Source organism: Odocoileus virginianus, chromosome 33 (assembly GCF_023699985.2).
Source record: "Odocoileus virginianus isolate 20LAN1187 ecotype Illinois chromosome 33, Ovbor_1.2, whole genome shotgun sequence".
NCBI classification, from domain to species: Eukaryota; Metazoa; Chordata; class Mammalia; order Artiodactyla; family Cervidae; genus Odocoileus; species Odocoileus virginianus.
In genome coordinates this window covers 21,487,611-21,511,501 of record NC_069706.1, presented here as the reverse complement: position 1 = coordinate 21,511,501, position 23,891 = coordinate 21,487,611, and the positions used below count along the sequence as shown (strand labels likewise).

Below are 23,891 nucleotides of genomic sequence, written 5' to 3'. Positions count from 1 at the left end.
GAAGGCCCTTCCTGGACCTGCTCTTCCCGATTCTTCATTGTCAGCTTTCCCTTCATTCCCAACATGAATATCATTCAAAGCAATCACTTCCAAAGGATACTCCTGTAAACTGCTGTTGGACATGAACTAGCAAGGACCTCTGATGAACAACTTGGAAGTATCTGTTAACAGTGAATTTTTAAATGTCACTAATCAATTTCAATTGAAGCCTCTACAAAAGAAAATGTACAAAAATAGATACTGCAAAATAATAGACTAAAAACCAATCAACAGGGCAAAGCTAAACCATAATATACTCACACCATGAAATATTACACACTAGTTAGTTTGGTTTTTTTTTAAAAGGAGGGGAGGTACAGATTTCCATGGTGTGCAGGAAAAAGTTCTTATTAGCACAGCATGTTGAGACCACGATCCTGAGAAAGGACTGCAAGACTGGCCCCTGACTGGGGTCAAGGTACTTGGATTTCAGGGAGGTTCCCACCAATCCCAAATTAATATACAAGCAACATAGGTCTGCTAAAAGCCTACTTTGTTTTTGGCGGTTGGGAATTCTGGTATGTGTTAGGCAGAAGGTACCTACATTGTTGTGCAGTACTGTTGCTCAGTCATCAGTCATGTCTGACTCTTTGCAACCCCATGGACTTTTTTTAGGGGCTGGCTGTACATAGTAACTACATAATCAGCCGCTAAAAAACAAACAAACAAACAAAACAAACAAAACCCCTCTGCACTGAATTTCTAATGAGCTTTCCTGGTAGACACTTAACACATGTTGTCATAATTTGATGCTAGAGAAATTAAGCACATTCTGTGTGACATCACAGGGACAGAAATCTTGGAAGCCGGCTCCTAGTTTCCTTCAGATTTTGACCATCGTGCCTTTTCCCTTTACGGCTTTTGTTTTTTATACTTTCATTCTTATGATTCACAGCCATGAGAATAATTATATGCTGAATCCTGTGAGCCCTCCTAGTGAATTGTTAAAACTGAAGGTGACATTGGGGACCCCCCAACAAACATGGCTTTATAGAAAAGATCTCTAAGACACACTGCTGAGTTGAAAAAAAAGGTCAAGGTCCAGTTCAGTGTATATCATTTGTTAGAAAATCAAAAAGAAAATCCCATTTTTAAAAGTGCATATCCACAGCATAGCAAAGAAGCAGACCCTCAAGGTACCTGGATGACCTGACTCACTGCATCCAAAATTATTTAATAACAACCCACACAATGTTTAATCAATAAATCAGTAAGGATGTGCTTGGGGATTCCTATAAGTCAAGCGGTCTGCTTTGTACTAGAACTCTAGTAGAATTCATTGTTTTAAACTATAATTTTGTAGGAACAACAAATGAACACACGTGAAATTCGGAAACAAGAAATCATCCGGTAGAGGCTACAAGCAAGTTTAGGAAAACAAGACATGCGTATGAACTGTTACAGCTAAGGAAAGCTTCAGGGAGAAGTAAAAAGTTGATCTGGGACTTAAAAAAGAGTCAGGATTTCTACAGAGACAGAGAGGAAAAAAGAGTCAGGATTTCTACAGAGACAGAGAGGGGCTTTTTTCAGGCAAGCAGCACAAAACGGCATGGACACAGCGAAGTACGGAGACCTACCAGCGAGGCAGTATCCAGAGCCAGTGCTGACTGGGACAGAAAAAGGGAGAAAAAGCGCTGGGTAGAAGCAGGACACAAACCTGCAGACAGGGTGAGAAGACTGCGGCATAATCCACGTGGAAGTGCAGTGTCCCAAACCCTGATGGGGGCAAGTGGAAATGAAAAGCAAAGAAGAAATCCAAGGTAATCACAAGAGATTGAAACAGTTGACAATATCAGTAAGATCTGACAAAAGAGAGACAGGTTAATGACAACTCCAGATTGTAGAAAGCAGAAATTTGTAAACAGAAGCTCTGCTATTAGAAATGATAATAGAGAAGTGATAAAAAGTGAAAGTCACTCAGTCACGTCCCGATTCTGCGACCCCATGGATATACAGTACATGGAACTCTCCAGGTCAGAATACTGGAGTGGGTAGCCTTTCCCTTCTTCAGGGGATCTTCCCAACCCAGGGATCAAATCCAGGTCTCCCGTATTGCAGGCAGACTCTTTACCAGCTGAGTCACAAGGGAAATAAGAGAAAATCGAGGGTAACTTTCCATGGCACTCAATTAGCCTATCAGTCACAAATCACTGTAAGGCAGGTCATCTTCACACAGAAGCCAACTGTATGTTACAAATTAGTTATGAAAATAATTTCACATCTCCTGCAAAAAATGTTCACCTACTTGTCCCCTTACTCTGCTTTTCCCTTACTGTTTTCTCCCAGCCTTTCCCTATCTGCTCATCAGCCTTTCCTTTTTCCCTCCTTCTGTCCTCCTACATCCAAATTAAGCACCAAAGCCAGCCTAGTACCACACAACACGAAGTTGCTGGTAAGCTACAAAGTTGTAATTTCACCAGACAGTAGAGACAGAAACTGAATGTTGCAGAAGAGGTTAAGAGTGATCAGATTTTCAAAAACGCAGCCTTGATATGAAAAATACAAAACAGAAATGAAGTTTTTTGTTTTTAAAAATAAGGGAAGTGTTGGTCACCCGGTCGTGTTCGACTCTTGTGATCCCACTGACTGCAGCCCACCAGGCTCCTCTGTCCATGAAATTCTCCAGGCAGTAATACTGGAATGGATAGCCACTCCCTTCTCTAGGGGATCTTCCTAACCCAGGGAACGAACCGAGGTTTCCTGCATTGCAGGCAGATTACTTACCAACTGAGCCACCAGGGAAGGCCAACATCAGGAAGACCAGTACTTATTTGGAAACAGAAAAGGGGTTAGGGAGCAAAAGTATCAGGGAAGGTAACAATCAAAGAGGTAACACGAGAGAAGCTTGTTTACAGGTACAGGCAGTTCATACCTGCAAATGCTCGAGTCATTAAATAATACTGATTCATCCACAAAATGGAACAATATGCTGCTGTAAAACAGATAAGGTCTCCATGGTGTGACATGAAAGGGTCTGGAAGGTACATAGTTAACTGGGAAAAAAAGGGTTCAGTATACTACCTTCCATGTTGAAAGTGGGGAAGAGATACATTTCCCCATGTGCTTGTATTTGCATAAAGGAATTCTAGAAGCACACACACAGAGAAACTAATAAAAATACCTATTCGTGACAGAAATATGTGGAGAAAAGAAGACAAAAGTCAGGGTGGCAGCAATACTGTGTATTTCTGTATAGCATTTGATTTTGAACTATAAAGCACAGTTCAAAGTCAGCATATCTTCCTTTTAAGAATGAAGAGAAAAATAGGCTACAATGAGGTAGCCATGAAGATCCAGATGATACATAGTTTGGAATGCCTAAAAAAGCAGGAAGCTGAGCTTAAAAGGGGGTTCTACTGGCCTCATAATCTGAGCAATAAAATAATACTAGTAAAGGATTACAAGTGTTACAGCACAAAACAGTCGTAAAGTCCAATCCGAAATCTGGTTTGCTAGACAACTCTCCTGAATCCACTCCTCTTTTGAGGCTTAACTTAATTACTAGTTCCTTCATAATTCTTTCCAACTCATACAAAACTCACTCTTGACCTCTAATTAAACAATGCTCTTTTTCTAATTATTTCAGATGTCAATCTCACTCTTCCAAACAGAACTAATTACTGCTCTGGAACAAAAACCAGTTCTACTTGCACTGTACTCCCCCAGCACCAGGTACTCCAATTAAATACCAATTAAATTCCTGCTTCCCTGCCTTTTACTAACACTATAAACCCATCCACCACCACACATGCACTCTTCCCACTCTCTCTTCTACCCACCTTCTACTTCTTTAAGGACCAGTTTAAATCCAATCTATTCAAGCAAGCATTTCCTGGGCAGCACAGCATGTGGTTAAGAGCTCCGGCTCTGAACTTAAGAGAAGTGGGTTTAAATCTCAACTCCACTACAGACCTGTATAAGCAACTTGTTTAATTTAGCTAAAGCCTCCATCTCGTTTATAAGAGGTCTTAACCTGTACCTCCCCCAGAAGTGTCTTGTGAAGATTAAATTAAGTAATGCAGAGGAAGTGCTTAAGAGATGCACGTAAGTGTATACTAAACATCAGCTACCAGAGACTAGGTACAAAACACTGCACTAAGTTAACGTTAGTATACAAAGAAGACTGCGACCAAAGGAAAGAAAGCATACAGGAGAAAATGGAAACGGCACACCTCCTAGAATGGTTACCTTCAAGAAGGTAAGCGGTCACAAGTGTTGGCAAGGACATGAGAGAAGGGGAACCCTTGAACACTGTTGGTGGGGATGTAAACTGGTGCAGCCACTAAGGAAAACAGTACGGAGGTTCCTCAAAAAGTTAGAAATACAGCTAATAATGATCCAGCAATCTCACTTCTGGGATTTATATTCAAGAGAAACGAAACAGGGTATCAAAAAGATACCTGCACTCCCATGTTCATTGCAGCATTATTCACAATAACCAAGACAGAAACCACCTAAGTCCATCAATGAATGAAGATGCTGTATATACATACAAAGGAATATCATTCAGCCTTGAGAAAGATTTCTGCCATTTGCAACAACATGGATATGAACCTTAAGGGCATTATGCTAAGTAAAATTAGTTAGAGAAAGACAAATACTGTATGACTATCACTTACATGTGGACTCTAAAAAAACCAAACTTGTGGTTACTAGTGACCAGGGGATAGGAAAATTGAGATGTTGTTAAACAGGACTTCCAACTAAAGGGAATAATAAATTTGCAAATAAAGGGAATAAGTTCTGGAAATCTAATGCACAGAATAGTGATTACTGCCAATGATACTGTGTTGTATGTTTCAAAGTTGCCGAAAGACTGGGTTTTAGATGTTCTCATCACAAAGAAGAAACGATAATTACGTGACCTGAGAGAGGTGCCAGCTAATACTTCTGTGGTAATCCTACTGGAATACAGCAGACCCCTGAAGAAGGCGGGGATTACAGGCACAGACCCTATGCAGTCGAAAAGCTGCATAAAACTTTACAGTTGGCCCTTCAAACCTACAGTTCCACATCAACAGATTCAACCAACCACAGATCATGTAATACGATAGTGAAGAAAAAAAAATTCACAGATAAGTGGGACCATACAGCTCAAACCCACATTTTTTGAGGGTCAACATGTATATAAATATTTCCAACCAGCAAGCTATACATATTAAACTTGCTCAAAGTCAGATGTCAATTATATCTCAATAACATACACACACACAAACACACACACAAGTATGCACTGAGAAAAGAAAATGGAACTGACTTTGTCAATCATACCTTAATAAAACTGGAAAAGTAACTTCCCCAGTGGTCCAAAAGTTACGAATCCACCTGCTAATGCAGGGGACACAGGTTAAAGCCCTGGTGTGTGAAGATCCCACATGCCTTGAAGCAAATAAGCCCATGGGCTACAACTACTGAGCCCGTACTCCAGAGCCCATGCTCTGCAAAGAGAGAAGCCCAAATAACAAGAGAAGCCCACACAGCTCCATTAGAGAAATCTTGAGTTTAGCAACCAAGACTCAGTGCAACCAAAAGTAATGTTTTCAATAACAGGAAACAAATGAAAAAGGAAAAATGGAACTGGATATATAGAAACAATTATTAATGCACAATTCAGAATGAGGCAGATGCCAAAGCAAAGAGTTCCAGACTCCAGATTTCAGACCAGACCACACCAGGTACCAAAAGACATAAGATGTCACAAAAGAAAACTACAGATCAATAATTCTTGAGACCAGAAACTCAAAAATCCTCGACAGAACACAAATAAATCGAATTTAGCAACATATAATGGGAACTATATGCTATGCCCAAGTGAGATTTATCCCAGGAATGCAAAACTGGTTTAACATATGAAAATCAATGTAGGGGCTTCTCTGGTGGCTCAGTGGTAAAGAATTTGCCTGACAATGCAAGACACTCAAGTCCGATCCCTTACCCAGGAAGATCCCACATGCCAGAGAAACTTAGCTGGATTAAAAAAAAAAAAGAAAGAAAGAAAATCAATGTAATATAACATTAACAGAACAAACAATAAAACAACATGATCTCAATAGATACAGAAAAAGCATTTGACAAAATCCAACACCCTTTCAAGACAAGACAAAAATGTTCACACCAGGAATAGAAGGGAACTTCATTAATTTAATAAAGGCTATCTACAGAAAGTCCACAGTTCACATTGTACCTAATGGTTAAGACTGAATGCTTTGTCTCTAAGATGAAACAAGACCAGGATGTTCACTTTTACCATTCCTATTCAACATTTTACTGTAGGTTCTAGTTAGGAAAATAAGGCAAGAAAAATAAGTGGAGGAGGAGGCTCAAAAGGAAGGGAATATATATATGTATATAAAATTACGACTGATTTGAGTTGCTGTATGGTAGAGACCACCACAACACTGTAAAGCAATTATCCTCCAATAAAAAAAAAGAAAAAGAAATAAAAGGCATTAAGAATGGAAAGGAAATTATATAAATGAGTTCACCACAGCTGCAGGATATAGAATCAACATACAAAAATCAATTGCATGACATGATACAACATATATGAACCTCGAGAATATTCTGCTAAGTGAAATAAGTCAGTCACAACAGGACAAACACTATGGTTCCATGCACATGAGTTACCTAGAACAAACTCACTGAGACAGAAAGAATGGTGGTTCCCAGGGTGGCGGGGAGGAGAGAACGGGGAGTTATTGTTTAACAGGTGCAGCGTCTGTTCCGCAGGATGAAGTCATGGAGGCAAACGGCAGGGGCAGTGGGGCAGCATCGTGAACGCGCTTAACTTCACTGAGATGTGCACTCAAAAATGTTTCAGAAATAATAGCAAATGAAATAACTCATAAAGGACTAATCTCCAAAATTTGCACGCAGCTCATGCAGGTCAATACCAGAAAAACAAACAACCCAATCAAAAAGAGGGAGAAAACCTAAACAGACATTTTTCTAAAGACATACAGATGGCTAGCAAACACAAGAAAAAATGCTCGATATCGCTCATTACTAGAGAAATGCAAATCAAAACTACAATGAGGTATCACCTCACACCTGTCAGAACGGCAAACATCAAAAAAATCTACAAACAATAAATGCTGGAGAGGGTATGAAGAAAATGGAACCCTTTTACACTGTGGGTGGAAATGTAAGCTGATACAGCAACTACGGAGAACATGGAGATGCTTTAAAAAAAACTAGGATTAAAACCAGCCTGACTCAACAATCCCACTACTGGACATTTACCCTGTGTGTGTATTCGTTGCTCAGTCGTGTCCAACTCTTTGCGACACCATGAACTACAGCCCGCCAGGCTCCTCTGTCCATGGAAATTGCTGGGCAAGAATACCGGAGTGAGTCTCCATTTCCTTTTCCACCATATATCCTGAGAAAACTAGAACTGAAAAAGACACATGTACCCCAGTGTTCACCGCAGCACTATTTACAACAGCTAGGACATGGAAGCAACCTAGATGTCCATCAACAGGTAAATGGAAAAAGAAACTATAGTACATATATGCAATGGAATACTACTCAGCTATAAAAAGGAATGCATTAGTCAGTTCTAATGAGGTGGATGAACCTAAAGCCTATTGAAAAAGAGTGAAGTCAGAAACTGAAAGACATATCATATGTTAATGCACCCATATGGAATCTAGAAAGACGACACAAATGAACCTATTTGCAAGGCAGCAATGGAGATACAGAGAGAACAGGCTTGTGGACACAGCAGGGGAAGGAGAGGCTGAGACAATCTGACAGTGCCATGGAAACATCCACATTACCATATGTAAACAGAGAGCCAGCAGCAATTTGCTCTATGACACAGGGACCTCAAACCAGTGCTCCGTGACGACCTAAAGGGCTGGGATGGCGTAGGCAGGTTCAAGAGGGAGGGGGCACGTGTGCACCTATGGCTGTGACTCATGTTGATGTACGGCAGAAAGCAACACAGTATTATAAAGCAACTGTCCTCCAATTAGAGGTAAATTTTTTAAAAAAGTTTAAGGCAGCAAATCGGCTCTACCAAAATTGTAAGTGTCTGGGCTTCAGAGGACACCAAGAACGCGAGAGGCAAGCCACAGAACGGGAGAAAAGAGCTGTGAACCATAATCCAACAAACGGCTTGCATCTCGAACACACGAAGAACTCCTGACAACTCAACAATAAAATATGACTAGATTTTAAATGGGCACAGGATTTGAACAGACATTTCTCCAAGTCAAATACACAAATGGTCAGTAAGCATAGGAAAACATGTGCAGTGTTATCAGTCATTACGGAAATGCAAATCAAAATCACAATGAGATACCACTCACATTGGTGAGGATATGAAGAAAATGAAATACACTGCTGGTAGAAATGGAAAACGGGTGCGACTGCTTTGGAAAAGCTTGGTGGTTCCTCAGAAAGTTAAAACACAGAATTACCATATGCCTCAAAATTCCACCTCAAGGTACATACCCAAGAGAACTGAAAACATACATCCACACAAACACTTGTAAATGAATGGTCACAACATCATATATTCATCATAGCCCAAAAGTGAAAGCAACCTTAATGCCCACCAACTAATGAATGGATGAATAAACCCAATGTGGTATAGCTACACAATGGATTATTTTTTGCCCATAAAAAGAACGGAGTACTAATACATGCCACAACATGTATGAACTATAAAAACATGCTTAGTGAAACAAGCAAGACAAAAGGTCACATATTATGATTCCACTTATAAAAAATGTTCAGAATAGGCAAAACCATACAAAGTATAGGCTAGTGGTTTGCCAGAGGCTGGAGGTGGGGTGAAGGGGGAGTGATCAATAGTAAGTATGGGTTATTTTTTGAGGGGCGGGGGGAGGGGGTATAAAAAATGTTCTGGAATTAGGTAGCTGTGATGATTGCACAATTCTGCAAATAAACTAAACCACTGAATCATACACTTCAAAAGGGTGAACTTTATGCTATGTCAAAGTGTTAGAAAAAAATTTTTTTGAGGGAGAAATTGAAGAGGACATTCAGAGAAGGACGAACTGAGGACAGAGCAAGAGGTAGAAGGGATAAAGCTAAACAGATAAGCTTAGCACAGACAGGAGCCTGGGCTTCAATTCCAGCGTCATAGGGAGGCGGCGGCGGTTTCTAAGAAATGCTAAGTGACAGGCTGGGAACTGCAGCTTGAGCACGATTAACTCAGCAATGTAGAGAAGGCACATTTTACACTCCCTTCTATCTTATCACAGTGAGATTCTCATTTATATGCCTCACGTCATCTAGGGACTCACAGGTAGAATATTAAGTAAAACACATTTCTTTGACACCCCTGCACGGTCAATTAACACAGCAACAAACAAATTTGCTCAGTTGTGTCTGACTCTCTGTGACCCCACAGACTGTAGCCCACTGGGCTCCTCTGTTCATGGGATTCTCCAGACAAGAATACTGCAGTGGGTTGCCATTCCCTTCTCCAGGGGATCTTCCCGACCCAGGGATCGAACCTGGGTCTCCTGCACTGCAGGCAGATTCTTTACCATCTCAGCCACCAGGGAAGCTCCTAACATGGTGAAGTAATGCTTAAAACACATTTAAAATTAGTGCATATTTCACACCACCCAGCACTATGTCCTAGTGTTTTATGGGGATACTCCAGAAGAGTAAGAGAAAAAAGAGACCAAAGTCAACAAAACACAGATGTCACAATTGTAAAAGATATTCAGTATCACTGCAGCAAGCCGTTCAATCAATGCTGGCTGACTCAAAATTACTAGTAAGAACAGCAAAACCAGTGACTTGGTTTCATCGTGTTTGTTATTATACAAAGTCTAATCAATTGCTGTTTGCAGAAAATACCTTGTAAGGTTCAAAGTATAAAATTCCTTAACCAAGTTTCAATCTGTTTTGAACATTCCATTTGAAACGGGAAGTCAGCTGAGTCATGGTCACACAACACACCAAAATTCAAAATGCTCTTTCCCTGTTAAAAGAGTAGAAACACAGATTTCTGCTTCATAATCTGCTCACACAGAGTATGCAATTCATTTTAAAAATAAGACCACCTTGACAGGACATTTAAACTATACAGTTGGCTCTCCAAAGCCCAAGTTCCAAATTCAGATTCAATCAACCAAGGATCAAAAAAAAATTCCAGAAAGTTCTAAAATGCAAAACTTGAATTGCTATCCATGGGCAAATGTTCACATAGCATTAACACTGTATTTACAACTACTTACATAGTATTTACATTGAATAAAATATTATAAGTAATCTAAAGATGATTTAAATGAAAGGGAGAAAGTGTGTAAGTTATATGCAAATGCTATGCTATTTTATATGAGGAATTTGAGCATCTTTGGATTTTGGAATGGGCTGGGCTGGGGGTTTTGGAACCAACTCCCTGAGGGTCAACTCTTATTTTCACATTGTTACTCTTTGAGGTTTTTTTTTGTATTTTTTAGAGAAATTATGCCTTAATCAAATGTTACTTTCTCTTTTTTAAATCTTAAAAATCTCTTTATTCACATTATTCAGCTCCTCTATCATCCTCCCTATGACACAATGTTTCTTAATATTTGGGGAGCCACAAATCTTTGAAGTATTCTAAGGATTTTTTTTTTTAAGCATACATTCAGTTTTTTGAACTATTTCATACCATCTGTGGTCCCTGCGAAATTCAGGATGAGAAACTGTTCCAGTGGCACAATGCCACTCTAATTTCAATGGGGGCTTTCTTTTGAAGAAAGCATATCACAAGCCCAGCCCAATGTTTCATTTTCTTACTAGGGTTATCAGTTTATTACAGGTGAAAAGCCAAAAACACACAACTTTTATGTCTAACAATAAAAGAGTTATATTCAGAATAACCTTTCAAAAAAGCTGCAATCATTACAGTTGGCCAATTTAAAAAAGACTTGTAATTATTGTAACCTCAACTATTTAAAATTATACCTCAGCTTCAACTAATTGTTTGGCACATCCTAAAATGAAAAAAACAAAAACAAAACATTGAGTTAGTGTAAAGGTAAAAGTACTGGGTAAAGTTTCAGTTAATTTCCTTCCAAGTGGTGGGGGAGGGCACCTGATGCGATGTACTGAGAACAAACACTGCATCTACGTGACACTGCTGCCAAAAAGGCTTAACCTGAATCTAATCACACAGAAACCACAGCACAAATCCAAACCGAAGTCCGCAAAAACAACTAGTCAGGACTATTCCAAAATGTCAATGTCATGAACGGGGAAGAAATGGATAAGGAGCTGCTCCTCATGGAAGGAAATGAAGACAACTAAATGCAACCCTGGATTAGGGAACTGAGAAAAAAGAAGAAAATAAATTTTAAAAGACATTATTAGGACAACTGGAAAAATCTGAATATGAACCAAATAGTACTGTAACAAAGCTAAACCTCTCCAACTGTGATCTATTTGATAGCTGTTACGCAGAATGCCCTTGTTCTTTCTTTAGGGGTGACAGGGCATGATAAAACAAATTGGCAAAACTGGTAAACCTAGGTGGAGATACAAGTGTTCACTGCACTCTTCTTGCTACTTTAATTAAGATTAGGATGATTTTTAAAATTTTTTAAATGGAAGGACATTTTCTTGATTTTGAGAGAGAAATCATAAGTTAACCTGACCAGAATATACACAGCCATATTTATTTAAGTCTTTCCAATTGTGGACAATACTTTTGCGATTGCCATGAAACGGAGCTGTAAAGGATGGTAACTTACACTCACAGATTTATTTCAGACACCAAAATTCACAAGAGATTACAGAATGGTACTCAGATTTTTTAATGTTTATATTTAAAATTTCCATAGAGGGTTGTTACACACTTTAAAATTAAGCTTACCTTTTATAATTCATTTATTCTACCAACTGATGTACCATACAGCTTCCAAATAAAGCTAGAAAGAAACCTATCAATATGAAATTGCTGGCCTACAAAGCACATTGCAGGAAAGCAACACAAACACTGAACAACATCAGAAGCTTCTCTCCCCAAATAAAGTTGGGTAAATTCCAAGAGCACCTTATCTAGGGAGTTCACACCTGCTTTCTCTAGTCTTTTCTTAGTTAGCACGTCCCAGGTAAAGGTGTCTCAGATAAAAACGTTCCAGTTTAGATGCTACATTATACAGTATGCAGCATCCTTAACAACTTTTCTCATGTGATGGCATTTAATGGTTGGTTTTAGGGGAAAAAGAAAATCAGCATGCCATAAAGCATGTAACTTCTACTTTAGACAATACACACTACATTAAATTAGCAAAATGGTCCCAAAATAGTCTATAGAGGTAATTATTCTATTTTCAGAAAGAAAGAAAAAACCAAAGTTACCTTTTTTCCTATCGTGCAATATAAAATACTGCCTAGCCTGAAGGTATGCTAGAGTCAAAAGGTCTGTTTGAATCCCAGATTTGTCACTTGTTAGAGACTATAACCTTGACCACAGCTTTCTCACTTGTAAAATGAAGGGATCCAAATATTGGCTGGTGTTATGGTCTAGATCTAAATACACAATGATTCTATCATTTTGGCTTCCTATATGTGTGTATATATATATAATTTACTTTATATATGTACTAATATAATTACATAATTTATACATAAATGTACTTTATATATGCACACACATATATATTTTTTAAGTTAGATACACTGAATTAGAAGGGATTTTTTTTTTTTTTTTACAACCATAAACTGTAATTTATCATCTTTTTTCCCCAAACCTTGATGTCTGTTCTCACACTTATTTTGTTCAGAGGTTGGGTCAATCTTCCCTTTACCCAAAATGGAAACCCCTGTCTACTTAGTGGATTTTTTTAAATTATATTCTTTAAAAATTAAATTAAAAAAATAATTTTTTAATTGAAAAAATAAAATAAATAAATAAAAAATTTAGCTGCACCAGGTCTTCGCTGTGGTGCACAGGTTCTAGAGCTTGAAGGCTCAATAGCTGCTGCCCATGATCTTGGCCATCCCAAAGCATGTAGGCTCTTAGTTCCCCAACCAGGGATTGATCCCAAGTCTCCTGCACTTGATGGCAGATTCCTAACCACTGGATGGCGAGGGAAGTCCCAAGACTCTGCTCCCAATTAATCCCAGTAAGTAGGTGCCAAACCCCAGATTCAACATCTTGAGTAATCATACTCTTGCTTTTCTACTACCACTTTATTCAGGTCGTCCTCATCTCTTGCCCAGATCACTAGTTATCATTTTTCTATCCTATCACCACCCGACCTAAAAGCTTCATAGTAACTTCCCATAATGTAAGATTTATGCAAAATATCCTCCACCGGATATTCAAGAAACTCTACCCCCTGCCTCCACCCTCACACGCCAATCCAACTGAACTACTTACTATTTCACAATTCTCTATACTTTCTGGGTTTTGTACCTTTATTTCTGCTGTTGTTCCTACACTGCTTTTTCTCTGCCTTTTAAAACGGATTCCATTCTTTAAAATTTAGTTCCAGTTGTGATCTCCCGTATCTAGACATTACAGTTCTGTCTTTTGAATGCCAGGATACTGACAGAAAGTGACAATTTTAATGGCCGACAGTAAATTAAGAAAAGAGAGTTGACCTCATGCAGGCAACCAAACTTATCCACTGTGCCAATTTTATTTAACTGGCCCTGGCTACCTGGCACACCGTCTCCAGGGTTTGCAGCTGAGCAGAGGAAACGGAGAATGACAATAAAACGTCTGCCATTCATTCAGACTGGAAGGGCTTCCAAACAGGGGGTCTACACAGTGGGAATTTGGAGTCCCACGGTATTACAAAAGATACTGAACACTTACGAATTTAATGTTAAAAATCCAAATGTTTGGTTATACTCAGGAAACATGAAGACCTAGAACAGCGGGGGTGATTTCACCCCTGAGGGGACCTCTGGCGATGTCTTAAGACGTTTTTTGTCACACCTGAGTGAGTACTCCTGGCTGATGCTGCTGCACATCCCATAATACACAGGGCAGACTTCACAACAACAAATGATCTGGTCAAAATGTCAACAGTGGGTCTACTGGTTAAGACTCCGAGCTTCCAGTGCAGGCGGCATGGGTCTGATCCCTGGTCAGGGAACTAGGATCCCACATGCCTCGTGGCACAGCCAAAAAAGAGGTCTGCAGTGCCCGGGATGAGGAATTCTTATCTAGGAGTGCTGCCTGTATATGTGGGCTCTGCCTCCCCATACTTTCACTTTTTTTGGAGGTGAAGAACCATGCCTCTTGTGAGGCAAGACAGTACGGTCCAAAGGGTAACGTCTCCTGCAGTTACCAGTGGTGTGGCCTCCTGGAAGTTACTTAACCTCTTTGTGCATCAAAGTCTTCACCTGTAAAACAGAGATGGAGATCCTGAAAGCACCTACCTCAGAGTTTCAGGATCAGACGAGTCGATGTAAGATCTTCAAAGTATGCCAGGCAGACAGAAAACATCCGCTAACTTCAGCTACTGCCATTCTTGCCTTCCCTAGTGCCTAGTCTTGCATTTGGAATATAAGACGGGCAAGAAATGTTTACTAACTGAACATAGGATAATGCCTTCCTGGGGAGGCACAAATGGGTAAAGACAAATACACTCTCCTTATTTGGAAAAAAAGAAGCACAGTGCTAAGGATGGAGTTGAAAGGAAGCATTTGCCCACCTAATCTTCTCTCTCCCTCCTCAGGAAACTTTTAAACTTAACTTTAGGAAATGTTCCCCTTGCACTGGGACCTTGGTATACACTGGCCTGTAACATCCTTTATATTCGTTTTTCCTTTTTTCATTCCTTCTAACCAACTGAAGATCTTTGAATCTATGAATGGAATGGTATCTTCTTTTGATCCTTGCATCATTTACCGGGTGTTAGTTATTCATGTGCCCATTACAGCCTTCCTCCTATAATATACATGGAGTCTGTGGCCAGGGACAACACTTGACTCTTTTTTATAAAACCCAAGGGGCCTAACAGACCTTGGCAACTGGCAGGCCCAAACCTCTCGCTTTACAGATTAGGAAGAGAGGCTAAGTGATTTGCCTAGAGTCAAGGTCATGTTGTTAAGTGACAAAGCTGGGATTCAAACTACGATACACAGGTGATACAGACTCCAAGTTCTATCCAACTATAATAGCATACAGAAATTATACCTGTGGTAGAGACAATTTTTAATTACGTTCCAGAAAACCTCCACAAGAATTATACTGATAGTTACCTGACAAAGCAAAAAAAGAAAGAGAAATAGACTGACACTCCGAGCTCCTTTCTGAAAGTGTATCTTAAAAACTCAACCTGTTTTATTTAATGGTATCATATCTTAATGTTAATAGCTTTTAACAACAAAACTGAAATATCCAGTTGTTTAGTCAGCGACGTCAGGCTTAATTTCCTTTAAATGATTGTAATTATTTTGAATAACAGAATATCTCTATTTGCTAAGCCAATGACAACCATCCTTCACTGAATGAACAGATTCTTTAATGACCAGTTTAACAAATTAATATCTATATAACCCCAAAGACCAGCAATTTGAAATGCTTCTATATGCTGAAAAAACATTCAGATGATTTGAATTGTGACTGTTAAGACCTCAATACAAACACAAAACTTACAATCACCAAGCAAAAACTACATTAAGACCTGAGACAGACAATTTTTATTTTATTTCGTTCAAGTAAAAGCTGCTCACTGATTAGGTTAATCTAGAAGTTTCTCTCAGTGTCCCAATATGATGCAAAAGAAAACGGCGAAAAAGAAAGGAAAAGACAGTAAGACCAGAATATGAATGTGAAAAAGAGTTAAATGCCTTGATGCTTAAGCAATTACAACTCAATAAAGCTCGACATTTTCACAGGGGCATCGTTTAAAAAACAAAACAAAAAAAAAAAACGCTTTGTGGTGATGATTTAAGTTACCAGTGCAACAGCACTCAGGTCCAAGAGGAGTGAGAACCACTTACTGGGAACAGATTTTTAATTATTTTATCACCTGATAAAAGGAGCATACACCGAACGTAGATATAAACGTATTTCAAAAGAAAACAAAACGCAGTCTATGCTCGGTAAAGTTCAAGGGCAAAACTGTTTCCAGTGCAACAGAATCCGCCTGACTACAATGTGTTGGGGAGGGGAGGGGGGAAGCGAAGACATAGTATCTTTTTATAAAGGCAACAATTTGAGTTACAAAGTAATAACGGGGAAGCCAAAACAGTTTGACAGCCCGCCATAAGGGCCGCCTCAATCATGAGTCACACAATGCCTGCAACCATTTACAATAGTAATTAATGCACAAGTCCCCTAATTAAATTCTAAATGGGTGAGAATGCTTTAACTAAGTTTACAAGAATTGCTTTTCGCTGTTTTTTGCCACCCCCCCCTCCCCCGCCCCGGCCCAAGAAAGGAAAACACGCGTAATTACGCATCTCCCCGCAATTCCTCCATCCAGTATTCCCTCCAGCCTCTTCTCCGTGTCTGCTCCCTGCGTGCGGAAGAAAATGACACGGGAGAACTTCTAAACCCAGCAAGGGAGAGCCAGGGTGGAAATACACGATTAATGAAATGGGGTGAGAGGCGGAAAGCGCGCCCATCTTACCTGCTAAGATTCCTTTCTACGTCTTTGGTAGCTTTAGCTTCCAATTCTCTAAAACGGAAAAGAAAAAGGGGGGAGAGAGAGAGAGAGATGCGCGTGAAAACGGAGCTGCCGCTGCAGAGGCTCGCTCCGGGGCCGGATGGGGCGGGGGGGAAGGGAGCCCGGGGGGGCTCACAAAGCTGCGGGGCTGCAGCCCCGACTGCGGTCTGGCGGCGCGGGCCAGCCGCAGCCCCCGGCCCTGCCCCAGCAGTATAGCGCGGCCCCTCCGGGCCTCCCGTCCGGCCTCCGCAGCGGCGCAGCCGGCGCCCCCTTCGCGGAGGCCCGAGGTCTCGGGGACGCCCGGCGCCGCCGCCGCCGCCCGCGATCGCGGGCCCTGCGGCAGCGCCCGAGGCTCCTCCCGCCTGAAGGGAGGCCCCCGCCCCGCTCACCTCATGTGTGTAAAGTGCACGAGCAAGTGGGGCGCGGCGAGTGAGGCTCGAGAGCCTCAAGCCCTCCGTAGCGCCGCGGGGAGAGGCCCGAGCCGCTGCACCAGCGCCATTTTCTACACCGACCCGCCGCCGCCGCCGCCGTCGCCGCCACCGCCGCCGCCGCCGCCGCCGCCGCAGGCCCCAGACCGGAAGTGAATGCCCCACTCGGCAACCCCTTCCGGGGGTGTCGCAGCCACCGGCCTCAAGATGGAGGCCCTAGCAACTAGACCAGCAAACTGGGCAGACCCTTGGCAACCGCCCTGGCGCGGCGCGGCCGCGGGCCGGACCTTCCTGGAGCCGGACACAGCCTCGGAGGTGCCCCGCACAGCGGCTTGGGGGCCCACCGAATCCCGAGCGTACCGTTTCTCGGCGCAGTCGGCTCGGATTCTGACATGAGTTCCCTCCCCTTCTCCTCCTCCTCCTTCTTTGCTGCGACACAAGTTTCCTTCCCTACTGCCCGGCCCCTCCCCCACAGAAACACACCAAAAAAAAAAAAAAAAATCGCCTAAACCGCAAATTCTATCCCTGCCGCAGCATGAAGAGCCCGCGCGGCTTTTTAAATCCGCCACTTGCAATTATTTTTGACCTTGGGCCAATTATTTAACCTCTCTGCTTCTCTGTTTCCTCCTCAGGTAAAGATTGCATACCCGAGGATGACTGACGTTTAAAAGTGACTTTTATCCCTCGAGTTAGGCTGACCATTTGACTCAGCAATTCCTCTTGCGTGAATTTCTGTTCAAAAAATAATCCTGACAAATATGTCACCATCGTTATACTAAGTCCGGCGTTGATGGTAGTGAAAAATTGTGACGGCGAAAATGTCCAACATTACGAGGTGGCTTTAAAGACTGAACTACTGCATGTGTTAGGATACTGTTAAAAATGATGGTAAGGAAGCGTAACAGGAGGAGGGGAAATGGTTACAATAGAATAAGTGAAAAAGCAAGTTCCTCAGTAGCTCACATGGTGAAAACATGTAGATAAAGATACATACGTATAGATAAAAAAAATATATATACCTACCTGTAGATACAAGATAAATACTTACAGGTAGATACAGGAATATGCATACCTGTAGATACAGTCAGATACATACGTGTGCATATGTGTGTATTCTTTCAATCCTTTCACAGTGTTTTTTTTCCTCCCCTAATCTAAAGATGACTCCAACTCTGTGCTTGAAATCCATTCCTTCTCGGAAACCTCACTATACCTATCATCTCATTTTCCTCTTTCGACTGACTGTGATCCTCTCACTGCCTTTAAAACATGCCTAAATGTCTCCCATTAAGAAAAAACAAAGCTCCCTTGACTTTCCAGTTCCTGTCCTCTCTCAGGGAGATGTGTAATGTATGCTAAATCGCTTCAGTCGTGTCCGACTCAGCGACCCCATAGACTGGAGCCTGCCAGGTTCCGTTGTCCATGGGATTCTCCAGGCAAGAATACTGGAGCAGGTTACCATTTCCTTCTCCAGGGGATCTTCTCAACCCAGGGATGGAACCATGCCTCTTTCCTACCCTGCATTGACACGGGGATTCTTTACCACTAGCGCCACCTGGGAAGCCCCAGATGTGTAATAAGTTAATGAGTAAGAGAATGAATGAATGCACAGCAAGTCCTAAAGCATATGTACCAAAATGTAACTGATGATATCATGAAGTTTTAAATTTTCTTGTCAATATATCTTTTTTCCATTTTTATACAATGAGCTTGTCCAAAAAAAATTTTTTTTAATCTCTTACAAAATGTAAAATGTTGTTGTTTAGATGCTAAGTTGTATCTGACTGTTGTGTGACCCCTTGGATTGTAGCCCTCTAGGCTCCTCTGTCCGTGGGATTTCCCAGGCAAGAATACTGGAGTGGGTTGTCATTTCCTCCTCCAAGGGGTCTTCCCCATTCAGGGATTGAACCCAAATCTCCCGAGTCGCCTGCATTACAAGTAGATTCTTTACCATTGAGCCACTGGGGAATCTCAATGTGAAATGAAGGGGGCACCAAATAAATCTTACTGACTTTCCTTTTCTTGCCATCATCCCTAAGTGTGATTCATCCATGTGTATATTTGGTTTGGTTTTCTTTTATTGTTCTTTCTACTGAAAGTATTAAAAATTATATTACAGTATTTCTTTAGGAATTAAAAAATTAGAACATGTATGTATAGAACAGTATGCTTTGATACCAAGTTTATTTTCCATAAGAGCATAAGGCAATGAAAACAGCTGTTAAGATTAGCTGATTTTTTTTTAGTTAGACTTTCTTAGGTTTGAATAGGACTTCTCTGATAGCTCAGTTGGTAAAGAATCCACCTGCAATGTAGGAGACCTGGGTTCGATTCCCTGAGTTGGGTAGATCCCCTGGAGAAGGACAAGGTCAGTATTCTGATCTGGAGAATCACATGGACTGTAGAGTCCATGGGGTCAAAAAGAGTCAGACATGACTGAGTGACTTTCATTTTCAGGTTTGAATAAGTCATTGATTCTCAACTGTGGCAATCTGCTCCCCAACCCTCACACAAAGATTTAAAATTTCCAGTTTCTGAGTATCATAGTATCTGAGTATCTAGTATCAACTAGATACTACTGGTACCCATGTGGGTAAAGGCCAGGGTTTCTGTGAAACATTCAACCCTGCACAGGAGATTCAACCCCTTCCCCCTAAGAGGAGAGTATGTGAACCAAAATACCAATAGCACCCAAGTTTGAGAAATCCTGGAACTAATTCCCAGCTCCAGGGAAGCTGAGAAGATGCAATTTCTTGAAGATCTTTTCAGAGTGGTTGACAACCCTCCAGAGCTGCATTATGAAGTCCTGATAACTACTTTTTGTTTATCTCTTAAACTTGGTTCATAGGGGTAGGTCAAAGAAAGCTACAGAAAAGCAGCACTGATTCCTTATCAGAAACCTACTGTGACTTCCCTGGTGGTCCAGTGGTTAAGGCTCTCTGTTTCCAGTGTAGACGGTGATAGTTCAGTCCTTGGTTGGGGGAAATTCCCCGTGCAGTCAAAAAAGGAAAAAGAAACTACTAAGGGATTGTCCTTAATATTCTTTCCCTTTATTAATAATTACTCTATTGAATGTTCCATCACCATACAAACATATTCTAGTAAGTTCCACAGAAAGAAAAAAATTCACACAAAACAAGTTCCACAGATAACCTCATTCCTCTCCAACTTTTTTTTGTTTATTCTCTTACGAGCAAAACTTCTTGAAAAAGTGTTCTACACCAGCTGATTGCAGTTGCTCACCTCCTTTCCCAGCCCACTCTAACCTGTCACCCCCACTTCCCACCCCAAATCACTCTTACCAACATCAGAAATAACCTTAATTGTCACTAAGTTGTGTCTGACTCTTTGTGACCCCATGCACCAGGCTTCCTTGTCCTTCACCATCTCCTGGAGTTTGCTCAAACTCATGTCCACTGAGTTGTTGATGCCATCCAACCAGCTCATCCTCTGTCACCCCCTTCTCCTCCTGCCCTCAATCTTGCCTAACATCAGGGTCTTTTCCAGTGAGTCGGCTCTTCGCATCAGGTGGCGTATTGGAGCTTCAGTTTCAGCACCAGTCCTTCCAGTGAATATTCAAGGTTGGTTTCCTTTAGGATGGACTGGTTTCATCTCCTTGCTGTCCAAGGGACTCTCAAGAGTCGTCTCCAGCATCGCAGCTCATTATTCAGCACTCAGCTTTCTTTATGGTCCAACTCTTACATCCATATGGGAGTACTGTAAAAACCACAGCTTTGATTGTACAGACCTTTGTCAGCAAAGTGATATCTCTGCTTTTTAGTATGCTGTCTAGGTTGTATTAGTAGCTTTTCTCCCAAAGAGCAAGCGTCTTTTAATTTTGTGGCTGCAGTCACCATCTGCAGTGGTTTTGGAGCTTAAGAAAATAAAATCCACCAGTTTCCACTTTTTCTGCATCTATTTTTCTGCATCTATTTCTGTATCTATTTCTGCATCCAGTGATGGGACTGGATGCCATAATCTTAACTTTTTGAATGTTGAATTTTAAGCTAGCTTTTCCTTGTGGCATATGCAATCTAGTCCCTTGACCAGGGGTTGAACCCAGGCCCCCTGCATTGCAGGCTCAGAGTCCTAGACCCTGGACCAACAGGGAAGTCCAAGATGACCTTGAAGCTCCCCAACTCAGTGGTAACATTTCTATCCTGATCTTAATTTACTTCTTAGCTGTATTTGTCACAACTGATCTGTCCCACTGTCTTAAGAGAGCTTCTTTTCCTGATTGTCTTGGCAGCATATTCTCCTGGGTTTCTTTTTACCTCTTTAGCCATTCATTTTTTGGGTATCCTTTGTCATCATCTTGCTTTGTACCAAAGAAATGTTGATCTCCAAAGCTCCCCCGACCCCTATCTCTCCTGGGATGGGTAATTTCATCCTTTCTCTTGTTTTTAAATACTATTTAAATGCAGATAACTTTCAAATTCATATTTTTAGCCTGTATCTCACATGTATACTCCAGAAGCTAAAATGCCAGTCTGTCTATGCAACAAGTATTTGTCAAGCTATATATGTTCTAGGTGCTATGCCAGGGGACAACTCAGCACTACGGGAGCAGCTACTCCCATGTGTAAAGTCTAACGAGGCAGACTATTTTTTTCAAGCAAACTCAGAAGCTCCGGGAGTTGGTGATGGACAGGGAAGCCTGGTGTGCTGCAGTCCATGGGGTCGCAAAGAGTTGGACACGACTGAGCGACTGAACTGAACTGAAGTGTATAATTACAAACTATAACAAGTGCACAGAAGGAAATGTATGTTGTGCTGAGAGAGAAACAAAGGAACATTACATAGAGTGTGCGGTCACAGAAGGTTTCTTTGAAAATGTAACGCTTCACCTGAGAACTGAAAGATAAGGGGCAGAGTGTGTTAGTGTTGTGGTGTTCAGTCATGTATGACTCACATAACACAACTCATTTAAGTATGCCAATGCCATTTCCTACAATAAAGCATGTTCTCTAGATTAAGTGAATATTGTTACATGCCTCATGACTGACGTTTACAGTTTGATAATTTGTATATAACGTTAAATATGCCTTTCCTACCATAATGTTTTTCTATTTCTGGAAAAATCAGTAACTATGTCAGGAAATTCTTGCTTCTTTTTAGTGAGCATAATAAGAGACAGAGGCTGTTTGAAATCAAATATAAGTATCTTTTCTCCATTTGTCTCTCTTCCTTGGGATTTTTGTTCCCTCGGTTTCTGAGGTTACCAGAGCATAAATGTTCTCCAATCCTCTTTTTCTTATCCAAGAAGGGTAATTGGCTAACCTAATCCTGGGAAAATTATGTACTTGAAAGGATTTTGTTTTTCTCCCAAGTCTGTACCAGATATCATCATGAAATATATATGTACTTTTTAGATGAAGCTCACTCAAAAGATTTTTAAATTTAGAAAAATGTCCATAATAATGTATAAATAGATATTGAAGACATGAACATAAATGAGATTTCCTGGACAGAGTATATTTGTTTTATTTAACTAAAATCTATTTGGTACTTGATATGTGGCAATTGATGGGCCAATTATGCAGTGTTTAAAGTGCTTTAAAAATATTAATTAATCATTATTGTTGTCCTCACACAGCCCAATAAGGTAGGTATGTTATTCCCATTTCACAGATGAGGATAATTAACTTGTACAAAGACACCTAAATAATAGGTGGTAAAATCAAGCAGTTTGCTTTCAGAGCCTAGATCACTAACCACTACTTTGTAAATCTGTTTTCCTCAACTGAATCAGACTTTATAGCTCCCTTGGATAAGAAATATTTTGTAACACCACCCCCACCATCCCTAAATGATCATCATAGGTAGTGTAAGTTACTTAACATATAATTTTAAAATCACATAAAAGGACATCTGAAATAAAGAGTCAAAGAAGTGTAAGTAAAATAAAATATAATAAAAAGCCTTTTACTATGTAAATATTTGGTAGTTGTCTACACCAGAAGACTCAGTAAAGTTGGCAGATCCTGGCACCTATGTGTGGAATCACTCCTGCCAATGCAGCCTAACACAGTAGTGTTGAAATAACTACTCACACACCAAAAAGTGTAGTGATGCTGGAGATGCCATTTATCTGGAAGAGGGAACAATTCTCAGTCAAAGTTCTCAACAACTAGAAAACAAGTCTCTTTCAATTTAGGGGAACATTGCATTACTGAAAATTTAAGGGTATATTAACACTGAAAAAAAAAAAGAGGTCCTTGGATAATTACACATGTGCCTTTTTATTCATGAGAATGTCTGGGTGGGGGGTGGGGGGGAATCCTACTTTTTTTTTTTTTTTAATCCTACATTTTATGTGACTATCTCAGGTGGTTCAGTGGTAAAGAATCCCTCTGCCAATGGAGGAGATGTGGGTTTGATCCCTGGGTCAGGAAGATCCCCTGGAGTAGGAAATGGCAACCCACTCCAGTATGCTTGACTGGGAAATCCCATGCACAGAGGAGCCTGGTGGGCCACAGTCCACGGGGTTGCAAAGAGCCAGATATGACTGACTGACAGCCCTGAGTGAACATCCCTGTTCAGCCCCTCTCCACTGAATCCCACCTCTTTGTGATGACCCAAAACTCTTCAGTGGTTTCCCCGACTCCTCTGAGGAGTGGAGATGAAGGATTACCATATGGAGAACTATTGCTGTGAAGTGAGGAAAGAGCGGAGGAATGCTACTTCAGTGACAACCTCGAAAGGCAGGATTAACAGGATTAAGTGTCATGTAATGGGAACAAATGAGCTTCTCAGACTGACATGTCAAAATTCAGCCTTATACCTTCTCTGTCCCACTCCCCCCACCACACACAAACCT

At 40.9% G+C, this 23,891-nt stretch overlaps 1 protein-coding gene across 13 annotated transcripts in view; it reads right to left on the bottom strand.

Annotated features, from left to right (window-relative positions):
- The window catches only part of TNRC6A (trinucleotide repeat containing adaptor 6A), a 218,348-nt gene that overhangs the window by 78,167 nt on the left and 116,290 nt on the right, over window positions 1-23,891 (bottom strand). For 3 of the 13 annotated variants that reach the window (XM_020908461.2, XM_070461056.1, XM_070461059.1), the window contains exons 1-2: window positions 17,033-17,314; window positions 16,608-16,655 (exon numbers count right to left, since the gene is read on the bottom strand). The exons of 1 other annotated variant lie outside the window; for it this stretch is intronic. In XM_020908461.2, the coding sequence (XP_020764120.2) occupies window positions 16,608-16,655; window positions 17,033-17,037 (53 nt within the window). In that variant the 5' untranslated portion in view covers window positions 17,038-17,314. Of the gene's footprint in view, window positions 1-13,960; window positions 14,296-14,315; window positions 14,371-16,607; window positions 16,656-17,032; window positions 17,321-17,431; window positions 17,525-23,891 lie in introns of those variants that run through there. 9 more of the 13 variants (XR_011485467.1, XM_070461057.1, XM_070461052.1 and 6 more) reach the window with 6 other exon arrangements.